The 19,119-nt window shown below is 34.1% G+C and overlaps 1 protein-coding gene across 1 annotated transcript in view; it reads right to left on the reverse strand.

Moving 5' to 3' along the window:
* SOS2 (SOS Ras/Rho guanine nucleotide exchange factor 2) overlaps positions 1–19,119 on the reverse strand; it is an 83,268-nt gene that overhangs the window by 45,318 nt on the left and 18,831 nt on the right. Inside the window, exons 2-7 of the mRNA XM_032405041.1 lie at positions 17,036–17,161; positions 14,406–14,537; positions 12,957–13,121; positions 9,326–9,529; positions 6,767–6,910; positions 3,032–3,142 (exon numbers count right to left, since the gene is read on the reverse strand). Coding sequence (XP_032260932.1) covers positions 3,032–3,142; positions 6,767–6,910; positions 9,326–9,529; positions 12,957–13,121; positions 14,406–14,537; positions 17,036–17,161 — 882 coding nt within the window. The remainder of the gene's footprint in view (positions 1–3,031; positions 3,143–6,766; positions 6,911–9,325; positions 9,530–12,956; positions 13,122–14,405; positions 14,538–17,035; positions 17,162–19,119) is intronic.

Genomic DNA, 19,119 nt, shown 5'->3' on the forward strand with positions numbered 1-19,119 from the left:
CACCTGAAAAATCTTAGTGTATAGTCAGGGGTAGGTATATCCCAGTTTTGAAAACTAATCATCTGTAGAATAAACAATTTTCTAAAATTTATAAGGGATTTAAAAGTTACTCATATTGATTTTAAATGTCACTAGGTTGACTTATTTAAACTGGTATTTCTCCTCATCAGATAAATACAGACAACAGCAATATATGTGGAAAGAATCTTATATGATGCTTCTTAAAAGTATCCTCCTAGGCAAACTCTCCCATAATTCTCATAAAACTGTTAACTGAAGTTAAATTATAATTTGTTCAATGGACTTGCTACCATGATATGCTCAGTCAACTTATTTTCCTAAAGATTAATTTCTTTCATCATTTGATTAATGAAAGATAGTGATGTGAATCACCCTAGATATATTTTTATATATTTTATATATAATGCTTTAACTGGAACCAAGATGAAACTTTAAATTAAGTCTATAAAGATCAGCTATATTGTTAATTGGCACTGAAACAGCTACTAAAGTGTATCCTAATATTATGCAGCCATCAAAAGGAATGAGATCTTGCCATTTGCAACGACGTGGATGGAACTGGAGGGTATTATGCTGAGCGAAATAAGTCAAACAGAGAAAGACATGTATCATATGACCTCACTGATATGAGGAATTCTTAATCTCAGGAAACAAACTGAGGGTTGCTGGAGTGGGGGGTGGGGTGGGAGGGATGGGGTGACTGGGTGATGGACACTGGGGAGGGTATGTGTTCTGGTAAGCGCTGTGAATTGTGCAAGACTGTTGAATCTCAGATCTGTACCTCTGAAACAAATAATGCAATATATGTTAAGAAAGAAAAAAAGAAGAAGAATGTAGCAGGAGGGGAAGAATGAAGGGGGGGAAATCGGAGGGGGAGAAGAACCATGAGAGACGATGGACTCTGAAAAACAAACTGAGGGTTCTAGAGGGGAGGGGGGTGGGAGGATGGGTTAGCCTGGTGATGGGTATTGAGGAGGGCACGTTCTGCATGGAGCACTGGGTGTTATGCACAAACAATGAATCATGGAACACTATATCTAAAACTAATGATGTAATGTATGGGGATTAACATAACAATAAAAAATTAAAAAAAAAAAAAAAAAACCCTAAAGTGTATCCTAAAGTGCTAATGCAATGTGTATTTATAGTGTAAGAACTATAAATAAAACAAGTGAGTATTTTAATATACGCCAAATGTGCTTAGTGTATTCCCATTTGATTTTCACAAAAACCATAAGAGATATACATTATCATCATGTCACAAAGGAGCAAACTAAGCCTCAGAGGTTAAGTGACTTGCTCAGGATAACACAGTTATTGATTGACCCAAAGCCAGAAGTTCTGACTCCAAAGCTAATATTCTTAAAGTGTGCTATATATCTTCTAAAAAAATTTTTTGTTTTATGTTTTTTTTAATGAAGCATTACCTTCTTCACCTTTCACTGAATGGATCTTTTTAAAGTTAATACAGTACAAGTGAGTTTGGCGTGAAAAAGTGTTTTATTTAAGTCTTTAAATTTCACTAAATATCTGGAGCAATAGTTAAATAATTGGATCCTAAACATTCAAATCCCACAGTAATAATTCCTAATAAAATAGGAATGAAACAAACTTTGTGAATGCTTTTAATGATTATGCAAAGATCTTATAGGTATACTGTCCCATTTAACTAATGTTTACTTTATGGTATATGAATATATAGGATTTAGCTTAAGAAAATTATTCCTTTGTTGAAGTAAATTTTGAAAATTAGGTGGAATTTTTATTCCAAGTTGACAAGTTATTGAATACAGAAGAAGATAATAATGGGAATTCACAGTAAAGAAGGCAAAGAGAAGATTGTAAGTTCAGTTTTGAACACGTTATATTTGAAATGCTTGTGATATCCAAGTGAATTAGCTCAAAGGGCAGCTCAAAGGGCAGTGCTCATAAGAGTGTTATGGCTTGAAAATACAAATAGGAAGTCACCAGCATATAGGCAATAGCTAAAGCAGAATGTACAGATAAAGTCACTTATGGAGAGTACAGAGGGGCAGAAAAGAATGGGCTGAAATTGAAGCTGGAGAACATCTGCAATTATGGAGACTAAGGAGAAATTAAAGAAGATAAAAATTAGGAGGAAGTATCATGGGAGCCAAAAGGACAAGGAGGGGATGAACAAATACTACAGGCATAAATATGAAATCAAAATATCCACTGGACTTGGCAATTAAGTTCATTTTCAAGGGCAGTTTTTAGTGTATATCCTGATCAGAATACAGATGGTAGCAGTTTGATAAAGAATGGTAAAAAGTAATATGAAGATAACTGGCTAAAAATGAAAAGGAGGACAACAGCTAGAGTGAAGAAAGTTTTATTTATTTGCTTGTTTTAGGACAATAAAGGCCATATTCATATGCTAAGGGAGAAGAGCTGGTCTAGATGCAGGATGTCTCTACAGCAGTAAGTAGTCAAGGATCAATGCCAAGGTAACCTTTGTTAAGTGTTGAAAGGGTAAAAATGTAATTCTGTCTCTCCACTTCCTTTCATTTTATCTAACTGCATTATTGAACCAATTAATTTGCATAGTCCCCATTAATATATCTCCTTTAAATTACAGGCCTGGTAGAGAAGTCAGTATGGGTATCACATGAGGATATTCTCCACTCTTTATGATTCCTGTTCCAGCTCCTTCAGGGAATAAGATCCTGAAAGAGCTCTGCATACTATTTCTATATCCCAGATCTAGAATGTGCCAGATTCTTGTAGTCACTCAGTATATGTAATAATATTCTATAAAAGATTTCTACATTAAGGACAGATTGAAAGAACTTGAGACAAAAAAGAGAAGACAATCTAAAACAAGCTTACAATGAACAGATTTTGAAGGACTGGTGAATTAGTTCCTTATGTGCTTTATGAAAGGGTTCCAGAACTTACAAATACTTGAAGAATAAGATGGTGAAATATTTCTTTGGTTGCTTTATAAAAACAAAAAACCCCAAAAACCAAACATTCAATTTAAGTTTACCTGAAAGTGTAGAGCTACCGCAGGTCTGGCCATCAACTTACTGAAATGTTCATTAAATTTTGGAGAAAGAATGTCCTGTGATAACGTTTCATAAGGATCAAATGCTTGCTCCTATTTTTTTAAAAAGGAGAACGTGTTAGGTTTAAAAGAACATCTTTTCTACTAATATGGCATATTATTATAGTAAATTTTTATTTAAGTTCTCAACTACATTTCAGAACTTTTTGCTCTCACTTTTAGGGGTCAAACAATAACTAGGAAATTTTTTTAAATGTATGTAATGATCTTGAGTGATACATGACAAGGTCTTAAAATAGGTCACTGAATTTGTGGTCATAAGTTATCAAACTATTAAAATGCTTATGCACATTTATTCTCAGTAAATGAAGAGTATTTATTAGTAAAACAAGCTTGGGATTTGAAATTTCAGTTAGGCTTACCTAGGTTAAAATGAGTTTATATACCTAAGATACTCTCCAAGGAAGCAAAACCTGGTACCACTGTTTCATCCACTCTACACTTTTCAAAATTAGAAAAAGAAAGCAAAGACTAATATATAGTAAAATAACAAAGGAGAAATTGCCCATATTTTGTACGATGTTTATATTTCAATAAATTCCTATTACTTGACAATAATCAATATCCCCAATGTTTAGTTACAACTAAGAGTCTTGTTTCATTTTTGTATTTTAAAAATACAGTATGTTTTGGGGCGCCTGGGTGGCTCAGTCGTTAGGGTGGGGGTCCTGGGATTGAGCCCCACAGCGGGAAGCCTGCTTCTCCCTCTTCTACTCCCCCTAATTGTGTTCCCTCTCTTGCTGTGTCTCTTTCTGTCAAATAAGTAAAATCTTAAAAAAAAAAAAAATACAGTATGTTTTTCAGAAAATAACAAGTATTGGTGAGGATAAGAGAAACTGAAATCCTCATCCATTGCAAGTGGGAATATAAAATACTGTAGCCCCTGTGGCAAACAGTTTGGCAGTTCCTCAAAAAGTGAAATAAAGAATTACCCCATGACCCAGCAATCCACTACTGGCTATATACCCAAAAGAACTGAAAATAGAGACTCAAACAGATACTTGTATGCCAATGTTCACTGCAGCATTATTCACAATAGCCAAAAGATGGAAACACCATGTGTCCATCATCAAATAAATGGATAAACAAAACATGATACATATATACAATAGAATATTACTCAGCCATAGAAAGGGATGGGGTTCTGATACATGCTATGATGGATGAACCCTGAAAACAAGTGAAATAAGCAGACACAAAAGAATATTGCTATGATTCCACTTATATCAAGTATCTAGAATCAGCAAATTCATGTTGACAGAAAGTAGATTAGAGGTTACCAGGGGTTAGGAGGGAGGGAAGAATAGGGAGTCACTGCTTAGTGAGTACAGAGTTTCTGTTTGGGGTGATAAAAAGGTTTTAAAAAAGACAGCAGCGATGGTTGTATAATACTGTGAATTTGATTAATGCCACTGAATTATACACTTAAAAATGGTTAAAATGGCAAATCTTATATAATGTATATTTTACCACAGTAACAAAATAAAAATTAGAAAATACATTGTTTTTGAACCATGATATATTTAAGAGAACAGCAAGCAACCAGGCTACAGATTAAGATGCTAAGATATTGCAATATAAAAACTTGCTAGTAAGAATCAAGGCTGATTATTTTGCTTAGGTATCAGTAATTGAATACTTCTATACTATCAGTTTCATTGTCTCTAAAATGGATATAATAAAAGTGATCTATATTTTCCAAAAAATATAGGCAAAGATTATAACATTAGAAATTCTTTTACATGAAAACTAAAGAAAGCACTTTTACAACCTGTTTTCCAACAGCAATAAAAATGGCCAATGAGTATACAAAGATGTTCAACATGATTAGTTTTAAAAATAAAAGCTCTTTTCCCCCCTCATTAGACTGGGAAAAATGAACAGAATGACACCTAGAGTTAGTGAAGGTGTGGGAAAAAGACCAGCATATATTAGAGCTTATGTGGAAGTAAATTTGGTAAAATGTTTTAAAGTTCTAAAAATTTCCTCGTCTTTAATACTACAATTCCACTTCTAGGAATACATCCTAAAATAATTATTAGACTATGAAGACAGTATAAATATATTTGTTGCAATATTGTTTATAATAACAAAAAATGGAAACAACCTAAATATTTATTAATAGTAAGGAGTTAACATATGTTATGGTGTCTCCATATAACATGGTACTAATTCAGACTTCAAAATCAGTGTTGAAGGAGGGGTGAGGGGATGGGTGAAATAGGTGAAGGGGATTAGAGGCACAAACTTCTAGTGAGTAAATCACAGGGATGAAAAGTATAGCATAGGTAATATAGTCAACAATATTGTAATAATGTTGTATGGTGACAGATGGTAACCACACATATGGCTGTGAACACCGTGTAATGTTCAAGAATTGTTGAATTTCTATCTTACACGCCTGAAACTAATATAACATTGTATGTCAACTAAACTTCAACTAATATATTAAAAAAATTGTGTGGAAGTCTATTTATTAACATGGAAAATGTTCATGATATATTGAGAACAGGAGAAAATAGTTAACAGTCTATTATCATAAATAAAACAGGTTTGTATCTATATATAGAAAAATATTTTTAAGGATTAAATAATATATGTTGTAAGGATAAGTTATCTCTGTGTGTTGCAAAATTGAGTGATTTTCATTTTATACTTGCCTCTATTTTTCTGAATATTTTTACAATAAGCTACATTATTTTTATAATCATCACCTAAAAGACAAAATGATTTTCACGTTGGGAAAAAAATTAAAATATAAACCTCCTTTTCAAGTTTTGGAAACTAAGACCAAAATCTATAAAAGCTAAACAGCTATGGTCAACAGAATTTATTTTCTTTCACCTTAAATGCACATGCCATTAAAAAAAAATCCTAGCCATATGCACTCCAATGTTCATAGCAGCAATGTCTGCAATAGCCAAACTGTGGAAAGAGCCAAGATGCCCTTCAACAGATGAATGGATAAAGAAGATGTGGTCCATATACACAATGGAATATTACTCAGCCATCAGAAAGGATGATTACCCAACTTTTACATCAACATGGATGGGACTGGAGGAGATTATGCTAAGTGAAATAAGTCAAGCAGAGAAAGTCAATTATCATATGGTTTCACTTATTTGTGGAACATAAGGAACAGCATGGAGGACATTAGGAGAAGGAAGGGAAAAATGAAGGGAGGGAAATCGGAGGGAGAGATGAACCACGAGAGACTATGGACTCTGAGAAACAAACAGGGTTTTAGAAGGGAGGGGGGTGGGGGGATGGGTTAGCCTGGTGATGGGTATTAAGGAGGGCACATATTGCATGGAGCACTGGGTGTTATACGAAAACAATGGATCGTGGATCACTACATCAAAAACCAATGATGTATTGTATGGTGACTAACATAACATAATAAAATTAAAAAAAAAAAAAAACCTAAATGTTACTACTCAACCAACTTTCACTATAAATATTATCATAAATACACTATAAAATAAGTGTCACTAAAAATATAGACAATGTAATTTTAGTTTGCTACTGGTTCAATCTTAAGTATTGTTTTATAGCAGTCAGCAATGTCCTCTAATTTTCACAGAGAATATCTTACTAATTTTTTAATACACTATTTAGGACTTTAATGAGAATTATAAAGTACTTTTGTAAACTTACTTCCGCCAAATCTTCAAAACAGCTGCCAGCTAACGGATGAGGACTGCTTTCATCAGTCATTTCAACTGTGTCTTCAATTAAACCTAAAAGTTTCACAGTTAATTCATGTATATCTGAAATGTTACTGAAAATCCTGTCAATATCCTGAAAAAAAAGAAAAGTTAAGACATGTGAGGTTGAAATATTGTTTAAAAATTGCTAAATATAAGTAATATAAGTGTTAAGGGTGTATTTTCATCCAATTACATATTAATATATTCCAAGACATGTAATATATTCTATAACAAAGCAAAAGTCCATCATTAATATAAAAGTGAAGTTAAAAAAACCTCCTGGATTACATACAGTAAATTTACTGGGAAATATAAATTGTATGTAGTTTTGTTCAATAATTCTAAAATCTCCTATTGTGGATAAATCTAAGCAACTCTTCACATAGAGAATCCTGGCATTTGAGTATTTTCAAATTGGCTAAGAGGCTAAAAATCTTGATCAAGGTCTTATAGAGCTAGTTAATAAAAGCTGGGTTCAAAATGAAAACATGACTCCTAATCCAAATACAATCCAGTTTCACAACTTGTGGCCTGTCTCCTAAATTTGAGGCGGAATTAAGACTTCATTCAAGCTTCCATGTGTGAATTACATCTGGATTAAGAAATGTTAATTTCTTAAACAGACCATTATGACTGATCATGCAGGTTATGGCCAACTATCATTCACTCTTCCATGTCGTAATGGAAACACTACACGCTGTGGAATCTGACAGACCTGAGCATGGATCTTGACCCCACACTTGTTAGATAAATGACTCTGGATTAGGTCACTTACTACGTTTCAGGCACTATTACAAGTACTTGACATGTAATCTCATAACAGCCTTATTAGATAGGCACTATCATCATCCTCATTTTTACAAATGAGGAAACCAGCTCAAAGCAGTTAAGTAAATTGCTCAAGGTCACACAGCTGGTATATTAATATCTATCTACCCTCATAAGGTTCTTAGTAGGATTAAATGAGATGATTTCCACAAACTGCTCCTGGCATATATTAGGTCCTCCACAAACGTGAGCTTTTTGAAGACAAAGGGATAGGGCCTAAAGGAGTAAATTAAGATTAGTTTTAAATCACTCATTCCTTTATCACGTATTTGCTGAGTACTATGGTCTGGTCTCAGATGGTCTTTACCTCAAAAGTTTACAGTCTATTGAGACTAAAAAATACAGTAGAAAAAAATACAGTAAATATAGCAAATCCATATCTAAATGCTAAAAAAGTTTAAAAAGATACAATAGATATATAGAGAAAGAGAAAAAAGGAATTCCCTCTTTCTCTTGACCCTTCAGTACCATAGTTGAAATTTTCTATCAAATCAGCACTATCAATGAGAAGAGACCCCATAAAAATTAATTCCTGAGGAATGAAAACTAATGGGACACAGAAAAGCCAAAGAAGATAAAATAAGCTACTAGCATCTGTTAGGTTTTTATTCTTAGATAGAACCAATTATACTGTGGTATAAAAGAACTCAAGTTCAAGTTCAACTTCTGTAACTTACCAAGTCATAATCGTTTTGTGTCAATTTCCTTATCTCAGTAAGGCAGAGATGATAATACCTGTCTCATCTATCTCAGAGGAGTGTTACAAGGGTCACATAAAATAGACAGTACTTTGAAAATGACAAAATGCGATTAAAGCAGTGTGTCCAGTGGGAGCTGCTACAAAACATTAAACATAAGTACCAAAAAAAAAAAAAAAAAGGACAGAAGCCAACTAAAAAACCCTACATTATCACTGAAACTCATGCTTTTGGAAAAGAATCAAAGAGGCTAAATCACTTCCTAATCTTAAACACTCAGCCAGCTGTGTCTGCACATTCACTCATGTAATAGTTATTTGGGGGAGGAAATCAGGAGGTAGAAAAAAGGCTGAGTATTTAAAGTGAAGGGCAGACACACAGACATCTAAGGAAAAATAAATCATGGGATAAAGGAAGGAAAGAAAAAAAACTTCTTAAAAAAGACAGTATTTGTCTAGCTGTATTCCTTAGGTTGACTTTAGAAGCTACAGAGGTAAGAAAAAGGACAAGGCTCCCATCCTACTGCCACCACTTCTATCCCATATTCCAGTGGAGTAGCTCTGCCTTTGTTTATGTGGCACTCGGCATGAACTTTTTTCTTAAAAAGTTCCACTGTTAAAACTTTAAACCACTGCCTTAAAGTACTTACCAAAAGACATGAAAAAGTATTAAGTCTTTCTTTTCTAGACCATACATCTTTCTCACTACGTTCAAACGAATGACTATAAACCTCAAATCCTGCACAGCAGGAAGATTCCGCTCCCGTGCAGTCCCCCTTTCCAATCACGGAAGCTGTGCACTTGTGTCTGACTTCCACTGTCACTGCCCTTAATACAGAACAATTCACATATTTTAAAAACCATAAATACTACATAATAGAATATTTTTGTTTTATGCACTCATAAAGTATAAAAAGTTCCTACTTGTGATTTTAAGCTGCTTTTGGGGTACATAAAATTTCAAACCAAAAAGGTACTTACAGAAGGTTTAAACAGCTTTCTGTCGGAAAGAAAGGCTTCTCGAAACACTTTTATGATCATATTTAGTTCCCGTAGATACTGCCTTTCTTCTGCAATTTCAGTTCTAACAAGGTCATAGTAGTTTAATTCACCTGAAGAACTGGGTTCATCTTCACAGAGAGAAACCAAACCTATGTCATCCTGGTCAAACATGTCCATCAAAACCTGACAAATATAAATCAATAACGTAGAAACTTATTTTCCATACTTTTATAAAATGGTCTCAAGGTATTTAGAATTAAAACATTAAACAATGAGAGCTGTGCGCATTACAAGCTAATTTATATAAGAAAATTCAAATAAGAGAAATATGAAAAGTTGAAGGGAAAAAAAGTCCAAATAAAACTGGATATGCAAAAATAAATATTTATAGAAATAAGATAAACCTAACAGTGAAATATATGTGTGTATACATATAAATGTGTGTATATAAATACACACACACACATAAACTATACACATATATAACAGCAAAAAGGAGCATACCTTTGAAGGACAACAATCTGAGCCAAAATCCTGGTTCAACCACTTACTTACCTGTGATTACAGACAAGTTATTTATTCTTTTGAAAGCAGATTCCTTCTATGTAAAATGTAACTGATGAGAAAATTCAATGAGGTGGTATACATAAAATGCATACAACTATGTCTGGCAAAGAGTAGGCATTCAAAATAGTAGTACTTCCTTGTCCTATTGTAAAGAAAGCTATATGCACTTGGGGAAAAAGAAAAGGATACTACTGTAGAAGCACATGAGAGAGCATAGTGTGATGCTTTTCTCATGCATATTTACCATACCAGCAACTGCTATTAAGCAGTTAAAGAAGGTGCCTGTACCAGTGCAGGAAGAGAGGACTGTTAGGAGACTGGTTAGATACAGGAGAACAGATCAAATAAGAAAATACATTAAGAAAAATGGGAGCCAGATTTCTGTCAGAGAAGACAGTTACAAATATGAACAAGGGGAGGCTAAAATGAACCCTGAGGTATTAGTTTTGGACTGAAGAGATCTGTGAATTCATATAAAGATAGATAATTCTTTTTTGGTAGACACAGGGTAGTTCTTGAGTTAGAAGCTTAAGCCTGAGAGAATGGTAAAGCAGATTTCCCAAAATTGTTCTACCCACTCAGAAATAGGTAAATAAAATACTATCTTCTAAGCAGAACTGAATTACCACCTGCGTTATAGGTCCACCCCCACTTAAATGTAGGTTGGTGCTAACATATCACCTATGTTGGAAAATAAACAACTTGTGAAAGTACACGCCTGTATTAGTTTCCTTGGGCTGCCATAACAACAAAAACATAGATAAGAAATATAGATGTGTTGTATACATATAATGTATACACACACACACTCCCCAAATCTGGCATCTAGAGACCAGAACATGTACACCGTAATAGCAGTGAGTTTATCTAGCACCCAGATCTTGGTTTCTAAATACCATTCTCCACTAAAAGGAACCTGGAGTTTTTAGAAAATGACTAATCCCAGGCGTGAGCAGCATGTAAAGAAAAGCTGAACCTGGAACATCTTCTGTCAAGAGGAAGTGTTCAAAGAATGATACAGACAGAGAAGCCAACTTAAAGGAGCTCCCACTGGCCAGATCTAGGACAATTTGAATTATCAAAATAAGTAATGAAATAATGGAAAGCATATTAAATGAGAATCCATGAGCCTATATTAAAATAAACAAATGAATAAATTTCAAGTGCAATGAGGAACAAGATATACACAATCTTAAAATATTCCACAAAATATTTATTAATTACAAAAGGGAAAATAGTACTTCAAGGCAGAGAAGCCTGGAAAACAACCCCTTAATCAAGTGATCAAAATGAACATCACCAGTGATGGGACACATCAAAATTGTGTGCCATGTGAGAAATGCAATGAAAAGAGTACAGCACTACTTCTATGATATTCCTGGCCAAAGATCCATAACCTGAATCTAATGAAGAGAAAATACCAGAAAAAAACTAAAGTAAGGGACTTTTTCTTTTTTTAAGTAGGCTCCACACCCACTGTGAAGCCCAATGTGGGGCTTGAACTCACGACCCTGAGATCAAGACCTTAGCCAGAATCAAGAGTCAGATGCTTAATCGACTGAGCCACCCAGAAGCCTCAGTAAGGGACATTTTAAACAATAACTAGTTGTAATCCTCAAAAGTATCAAGGCCACAAAAGTTAAAGGATTATGAGGAATTATCCCAGACTGAAAGATACATGACTAATTCTGGACTGGATCATTTTGCTATAAAGGACATCACTGGGACAACCGGCAAAACTTGAATGGGGCCCGAAAATTAGATAGTATAATGTATCAAAGTTAATTTCCTGGATTTTGATTGTCATACCATGGTATGCAGAAGAATGTTTTTGTTTGTAAACTATGTTGGCAACTTACTCTCAAGTGGTTCAGGGCACAGGGGAGTATCTTTTATTGCACCTGCAACTTTTCTGAAGTCTGAGATAGAAATTTTTTTTTTTTAAAGCATGTAATCATAATTTGGGAAGTCAAATAGAAATATCTAGGAATTTCTACTATGAAATTCAAGTGAAAAATCATTTTTGAGATCAAGGCAGACTAGAGCAGATCTCAACAATAACTGCACATCAGAATCACCTGGGATGCTTTCAAAATATATCGAGGCTTAGAGTCCTAACCCAGGCCAAGTAAATCAGAACCTCTGGGAGTAAGATGCAGGCATCACTATTCTTTCTGGTAGTTCTGATGTACAGTCAAAGTAGAGAACCACTGGCACGTGCCAAGTTCTAGGGGTCATTCAACCTTAGTGGTCTAGTTTAGGCATCTTCTCTATGAAGTGTTCCTGGTCTCCCCCATGCCAGAGGTGACCACTTTCTCCACTGCACTTTGGCTTATAATAGTTTTTAATCACACTGTGCTGCAATTATTATGTTTTTTCCCGTATTTTTTGTCCCACTAAAATAAATTCCTTCTAACACAGGGACTGCTGTCTTGTTCAATGCTGGATCCTTAAAGCTCAGGGCAGTGACTGGCACATTGACAGATACCCAAAAATGTTCATTTAAAAAGTAAAAAAAAAAAAAAAGAGTAGAAAGGAAAGAAAAGGAGAAGAAAGGAAAATAAAGAGACTCAGTTTCTTCCCCCAGAGGCTTACAGCCAGGAAGCAATGAGGTAACTAACAAAAACAGTATCAGAAGGAAGAAACACTGGCATTGCAGTCTTCTGCTGTCTAGCTGTGCCCCACTATTCTGTGAAACCAAAGTATGCTTTTCAAAATTACTTATACTTAAAAGTACCTGAATGCTCTGTATATATTTTCTTTCTAAAAAGATAAAACTCAAAACTATTTTTCTTAAATTGGTTTGAGGCTTTGGCTGTTTTTCTCTTGTAGGTAAAAGATTCTTGAGGGGCCGGGGGGGGAGATTCCCATCCTGTCATATGCTGAAAGTATCATGGTTTGTCTAAAACACCAGCATTTTTCTGTCTTCCAACACCAGGAATTATAAAAATTACTAATATAAACATGTATAAAAAAGACAGAGATAGAAGTGACATATAGTCACTATTATTCAAGTTAAATTTAAATACCACTTAACACTTACCTTATCTGCACACATTGACACTTTAATGTCCTGCTGAGATATTTCATAATGTCGGATATTAAAAACATAATTACCAGCCAACTTCAAAATATCAGCTGAGATATACTCTAGTACAGCCACAATATACAGGGATACATGATAGTCCACTTTGTACCCTAAAACTTCCTGTGGAAAGAATAAACAATTTAATTCCAAAAAATGGCACTGTCAAGTATCAGTTAAACACTGAAAAATTTTATCCAACATTCTTGCTTACAAACTTTCTATAAACCAAATGTCTAACGTTACAGGTATCATAGGATACAGAATGAGCAATTGGTCCCAGTATCAGAAGCTTTTTAAAGAGACATCTAATCTAACAAATCTGCCTTTAGTATCAAGAAATCTTGGCCAGGACTTCACTGAAAACCTCTTAATTAATACATTATCCAAAACCCATCTGACAAGTATCTGCTATCTTCAAGGACCTGTAACCAATATCCCCAAATGACAGTGGTTTGTATTGAGGGGAGGATATGTGCATATGAGGGGGGAGTTAGGGGATGTCTTGAAATTGCTACCAAGAGGGCATTCAAATCCATATACATCAAATATTTTCTATAGACTAAATAATATTCCCTAGCCTATTTTTCCAATGTATATAAAAATATCTGTGATAAATACAAATTAAAAACAGTTCTGAACTCACCACAGCTTTGACTATATATACATATATATTTTTTAAAGATTTTTTTTTTTAAAAGATCTTATTTGAGAGAGAAAGAGAGAGCAAGAGCACAAGCAGGGGGAGCAGCAGAGGGAGAGGAAGAAGCAGGCTCCCCGCTGAGCAGGGAGCCCAATGCGGGGCTCGATCCCAGGAACCTGAAATCATGACCCAAGCCGAAGGCAGCTGCTCAACCGACTGAGCCACCCAGGCACCCCTACTTTTTAAAGATTTTATTTATTTATTTGACAGAGAACTGGAGAGAGAATGAGAGAAAGCACAAGTGGGGGGAAGGGCAGAGGGAGAGGGAGAAGCAGACTCCCCACTGAGCAGGGAGCCTGATGTGGGGCTCAATTCCAGGACTCTGAGATCATGACCTGAGCTGAAGGCAGATGCTTAACTGACTGAGCCACCCAGGCGCCCCGACAATATATACTTTCTTAATTAGAGGTTGAGAATCAGTCAGGGGTAATACTCAACAGAAGATACCACAAAGATGTATTATTGCTTATCAGTAACTTTTAATATTATTTGAAAGGAAATCTGATTTTATCAGAGTATTTTTACTTGTACACACATTAATATATATGTGTATATATGTGTATGTACAACTACACACACGTACATGCATATACTAACATAAACCATGCTATATAAATACTATATAAATACACCAATACCTTATAAAGTATTATTCATGATAAAGAACTTCCCCAATGTTTAGTTGTTTTTTTTTTTTTTACTACCTTCAATGAAGGATGGATTTTGTCCACAGGGAGTAAGAGAGGATTTCTTCGTTTTCGTTTTTCTATGGCAGATTGTGCATCAGCAATAGCCCATTTATCAATTGGATGAGGAAAGGTCTTTTGAACACGTTCCTGTTCAGATCACAGCAGTACTATTGTTAATAGAAGTGTTCATAACAGAAAATTCATACAAAACTAAATTTTATCATCTTTAATGCTAGCAGATAATAGTGACATATGTTCTGATTCCTGTAATAACTAATTTTTTTAAAAAAAGGATCAACAGTACTCTCAAGATTTTTCCACGTAATTCCCATGAGTAAAGAAAAAGGTGAAATGTAAACAGAAAGCTTTTAAGCATAAGCATAATTAGGTGGAACGAGAACTAGGAAAAAGTAGTAACATTAGGAGAGATGAAAACCAGCATGAAATACTCACCAGTGATTTTACAATAAGGTTCCTAGGGTTAAAATTATTTACCTAGCAGAAGCGGTTAACTCATTACTAATAATTATTATGCAGTCACTCTCCTTTTGCTGACCTTGGAGCTTCAAATATAGAGAAGAATTTTAAAAAGAAGAGATGTCATGTACCTTTTAAAGGTTCAAGTAGGTGACAAAGCTCAGAACAGCTTAAGGAAATACATCTCCTGGCAAAAACAATCTAAGCCTTTTAGGTTACTATTATGGCTCATCTAATCTAAATTTTAACCAGTGGTTCGCATGAATAATGAGAACTAATGATAGGTGAATCAAACTCCAATTTTTAGCTGGACTTCCTGTTTTTTAAAATTATGTTCTCATCTTTTAGCATATTTAGCTATTGAGAAGTATGCTTTTTTTTATACTTAATGTCTTCGAGCTGAGAGTAGGGAAACAAATGCTTTAATTCCAAGAGTTCCTAAAAGTCTTAATAGCCCAATTACTCCAAATTAAGATTTTCCTTCAGACTAGAAGTTGTTGCTTTATTATAGAAACAATTTTCAAAAGAAAGGTGATGTAAACAGTATAGTACAAAAGTAATTTTTGAAAGCTGTACTGATGGGTATTTCTAAAAACCTAAAAATACTCCCATGTAAACTGAGCCAAAACAAATATTTTAGCACTAATTCACACAATTTTTTAGAGGTGTGTCTGTATATTAATCAAACAGTAAATAGCCTTAAGATTTTTACTAGTCCTTTACTGAAGCAGTATTTATATGCAGTACAAAGCACAGATCTTAAGTGTACAATTCAATGTTTTGAAAAATGCTTACACCTGTGTAACCATCACTTTAATAAAGATACAGAATATTTCTATCATCTCCATCTCCACACTCATAGGCAGCCACCATTCTGATTTCTATCACCATTAATTTTAGCTGTTTCTGAACTTCACAGAAATGTATCGTATCATATGTACTCTCTGAGGTCTGGCTTTTTTTGTTCTATATAATGTCCATGAATTATAGCCATGTTATCACACATATCAATAGTTCATTCTTTCACTTTATTACTGAGTAGTATTCCATTTTATAAATGAACCACAACCCGTTTATTCATTTTCTTGTTGATAGAAATTTGAGTTGTTTCCAATTTTTGGGTATTATGAATAAAACTTCTTGGACATACATAAGTCTCTTTGTGAACATATATTTTCATTTCTCTAGTTAAATACTTAGGAGTAAAGCTGCTGGGTCATAGGCTAGATATACCGTATGTTTAACTTTATAAGAAACTGCCAAACAATTTTCCAAAGTGGTTATACCATTTTACCCTCCCACTGGCAATGTGTAAGAGTTCTAATTATGCATTTGGTGTTATTAGTCTTTAGTTTTGTCCCTTGAAAGGGGTGTGAAATGGTATCTCAATATGGTTTTAATTTCTATTTCCCTGTGACTTAAGAGCTTGAAGGGCACCTGGCTGGCTCAGTCAGTGGAGCATGCAACTCTTGATCCTGGGTTGAGTTTGAGCCCCATATTGGATGTAGAGATTACTTAAAAATAAAATGGAAAAAAAAAAAAAAAGAGCTTGAGCACTTTTCATGTGCTTATTGGTCAATACCATATCTTCTTTCTATGAAGTGTCTGTTCAAGACTTTTGCCCATTTGGGGGAGGAAGGTGTCTTTTTATTACTGATTTGTAGAAGTTAACATTCTGGATACAAATCCTCTGTAAGGAATATATATCACAAACATTTTCTCCTGGTTTGTGACTTACACCTTTTTCATTTTCTTATTAATTTTATTCTTTAATACTTACTGTGTTTTGAGTCCTCTGTAAAAAAAAAAAAATTTGGTTAACCCCAGGTGAAGAAGATACTCTTCTCCATTCTCTCCTACAACTTTATAGTTTCAGCTTTTATGCTTAAGACTATGATGCATCTTGAATTAATTTTTATGTGAAATAGGTTTCAACGGTTTTTCTCTCATAAATTTACCCAGTTAGTTTAGCATTTTTTTTTTTTTGCTTAAACACCTTCCCTTCCCCATTGATTTGCCTTGCTATCTTTGTTGAAAATGAACTCAGCACATATTCCACATAAGATTTCAATGGTTTTAGTTTCCATAATGATTTAGAATGATATAGATTAAAAAATTAATTTGTACAATGGTTCAGTGACTTTTTGAAATATCAAAATAGTTTTTACCTCCACATCTTGAACAGTCCTTGGTTGAGCCATGCATAATTTATTAAGCAGCTGAAAAATCAGCTCTTCAATATAATAGAGAGACTCTTCATTAGCTGAGAGATTGGGATGTACTTGCTCCTGAACCTTTAAAAAAAAGTCTCAGTTAAAGAACAGGCAAAAATATTTATGACAAATCTCAGAGAATCTTATTTTACAATTATTAACATTTTACTAGAATAGTTATTCAAATACAGACATAAAACACAAAAAGTGGGGGGAAACCCACCTCTAATTGTTGGTCTCTGTAAACTTTTCTTAACCCACAGAGCAGAAAGTAATAGAAAACTTTAGTCTAAGATCTACTTTTGTAAAAAAAAACAAAACAAAACCCTATAGATTTTAATATAGAATATTTTTTTTAATTATCCAGTTCAAAATAGCTTCTAATTTCCATTATGATTTCTTCTTTGACCTTTAGAATTTAGAAGTATATTTCTTAATTTCTAAACATATGGTATTTTAAGTTCCCTTTTTTACTGATTTCTAGAATAATTGCATTGTGGTCAGAAAACATACTTTCTAAGAGTTCAACTTTTTAAAATTTGTTGAGACTTGCTTTTATAGCTCATTATATGGGACTAGATGGCTTTACTGACAAACTTAAACATTTAAGAAAGAAAGTGAAAGAACAACAAAATAGACTTCCCAACTTATTGTGAGACTAGCCTTGATATAAAAACTCAAAAACAAAGATGAAAATTATAAGCCATTTTTACTCATCAGCCTAGAAATAAAAGCCTCAGTAAAATATCAACTAAATTCCATAATACATATAAAAAAAATGTGACCAACCAAGTGGGTTTATCCCAGGAATGTAAAGTTAATTTAATGTTGGAAAATCAAACAAAATAATTCACCATGCTAACAGATTAAAAAAGAAAAGTAATATGGTATCAATGATTTAGTAAAAAAAGCATCTAAAAAACTCAACATTCATTCATAATAAAATCTCCTAGTGAACTTAATTTAGTAAAAGGATATCTACAAAAAGCCTATAATAAACATTATAGTCAATGGTGAAATACTGAAAGCTTTCTTTTTGATATCAGGAAAAAGGCAAGGATACTCGCTATATCATTTCTATTCCATATTGTACTGGAGGTCCTGGATAGTGCAGTCCAGCAAGAAAAAGAAGTAAAAGTGCAAGAATTAGAAAGGAAGAGATTTACAGATGATTTGATTGCCTACTATGATAGTTAATTTTATGTGTCAATTAGCCTGGGCCACAGGGTGCCCAGACATTTGGTTAAACATTATTTCTGAGTGTATCTATGAGGATTTCTGGGTAAAATTAATATTTGAATTGGTAGACTGAGTAAAGCAGACTGCCCTCCCCAGTGTGAGTGGACCTGCCTGAATAAAAAAGGCTGAGCAAGAAAGAATTCTTTCTCTCTGCCAGTCTTTGAGCCAGGATTTTGGTCTCCTGCCTTAAACTAGGACTTGGTCTAGGACTATACCACCAGCTCTCCTGGGTCTCCAGCTTACTGACTGCAGATTTTGGACTCCTCTACCTTTATTAGAGAGAGACAGAGAGAGGGAAAAGAGAGAGAGGGAGTATGCGTGTGTTTCTGTTTCTTTGCAGACACCAGACTAATATACCCATGAAGGAAAATCAAAATATTGTACAGATAAATTATTTTTTAAAAAGATTTTATTTATTTATTTGAGAGAGAGAGAGTGTACAAGCAGGGGGAAGGGCAGAGGGAGAGGGAGGGAGAGAATCTCAAGCAGACTCTGCGCTGAGAGGAGCCTGCGCCAGGGCTTAATTCCACAACCCTGAGATCATGGCCTGAGCTGAAATCAAGAGTCGGCCACTTAACCAACATGCCCAGGCACCCCAAATTATTTTAATTCATAAAAAAATAAAATTTTATTTCTGTGGAACCCAACAAAGATGAAAAATAAAAATCTTAAATAATATCATTTACAATGGAATAAAAAATATATCATGTACCTTGAAATACATCTTAACAAAAGAAGTATAAGACCCTTGGGGGAGAAAACTATAGACTCTGAGAGGAATTAAAGATCCTAATAAATGA

This window comes from Phoca vitulina, unplaced genomic scaffold, assembly GCF_004348235.1.
Source record: "Phoca vitulina isolate PV1807 unplaced genomic scaffold, GSC_HSeal_1.0 scaffold7, whole genome shotgun sequence".
NCBI classification, from domain to species: Eukaryota; Metazoa; Chordata; class Mammalia; order Carnivora; family Phocidae; genus Phoca; species Phoca vitulina.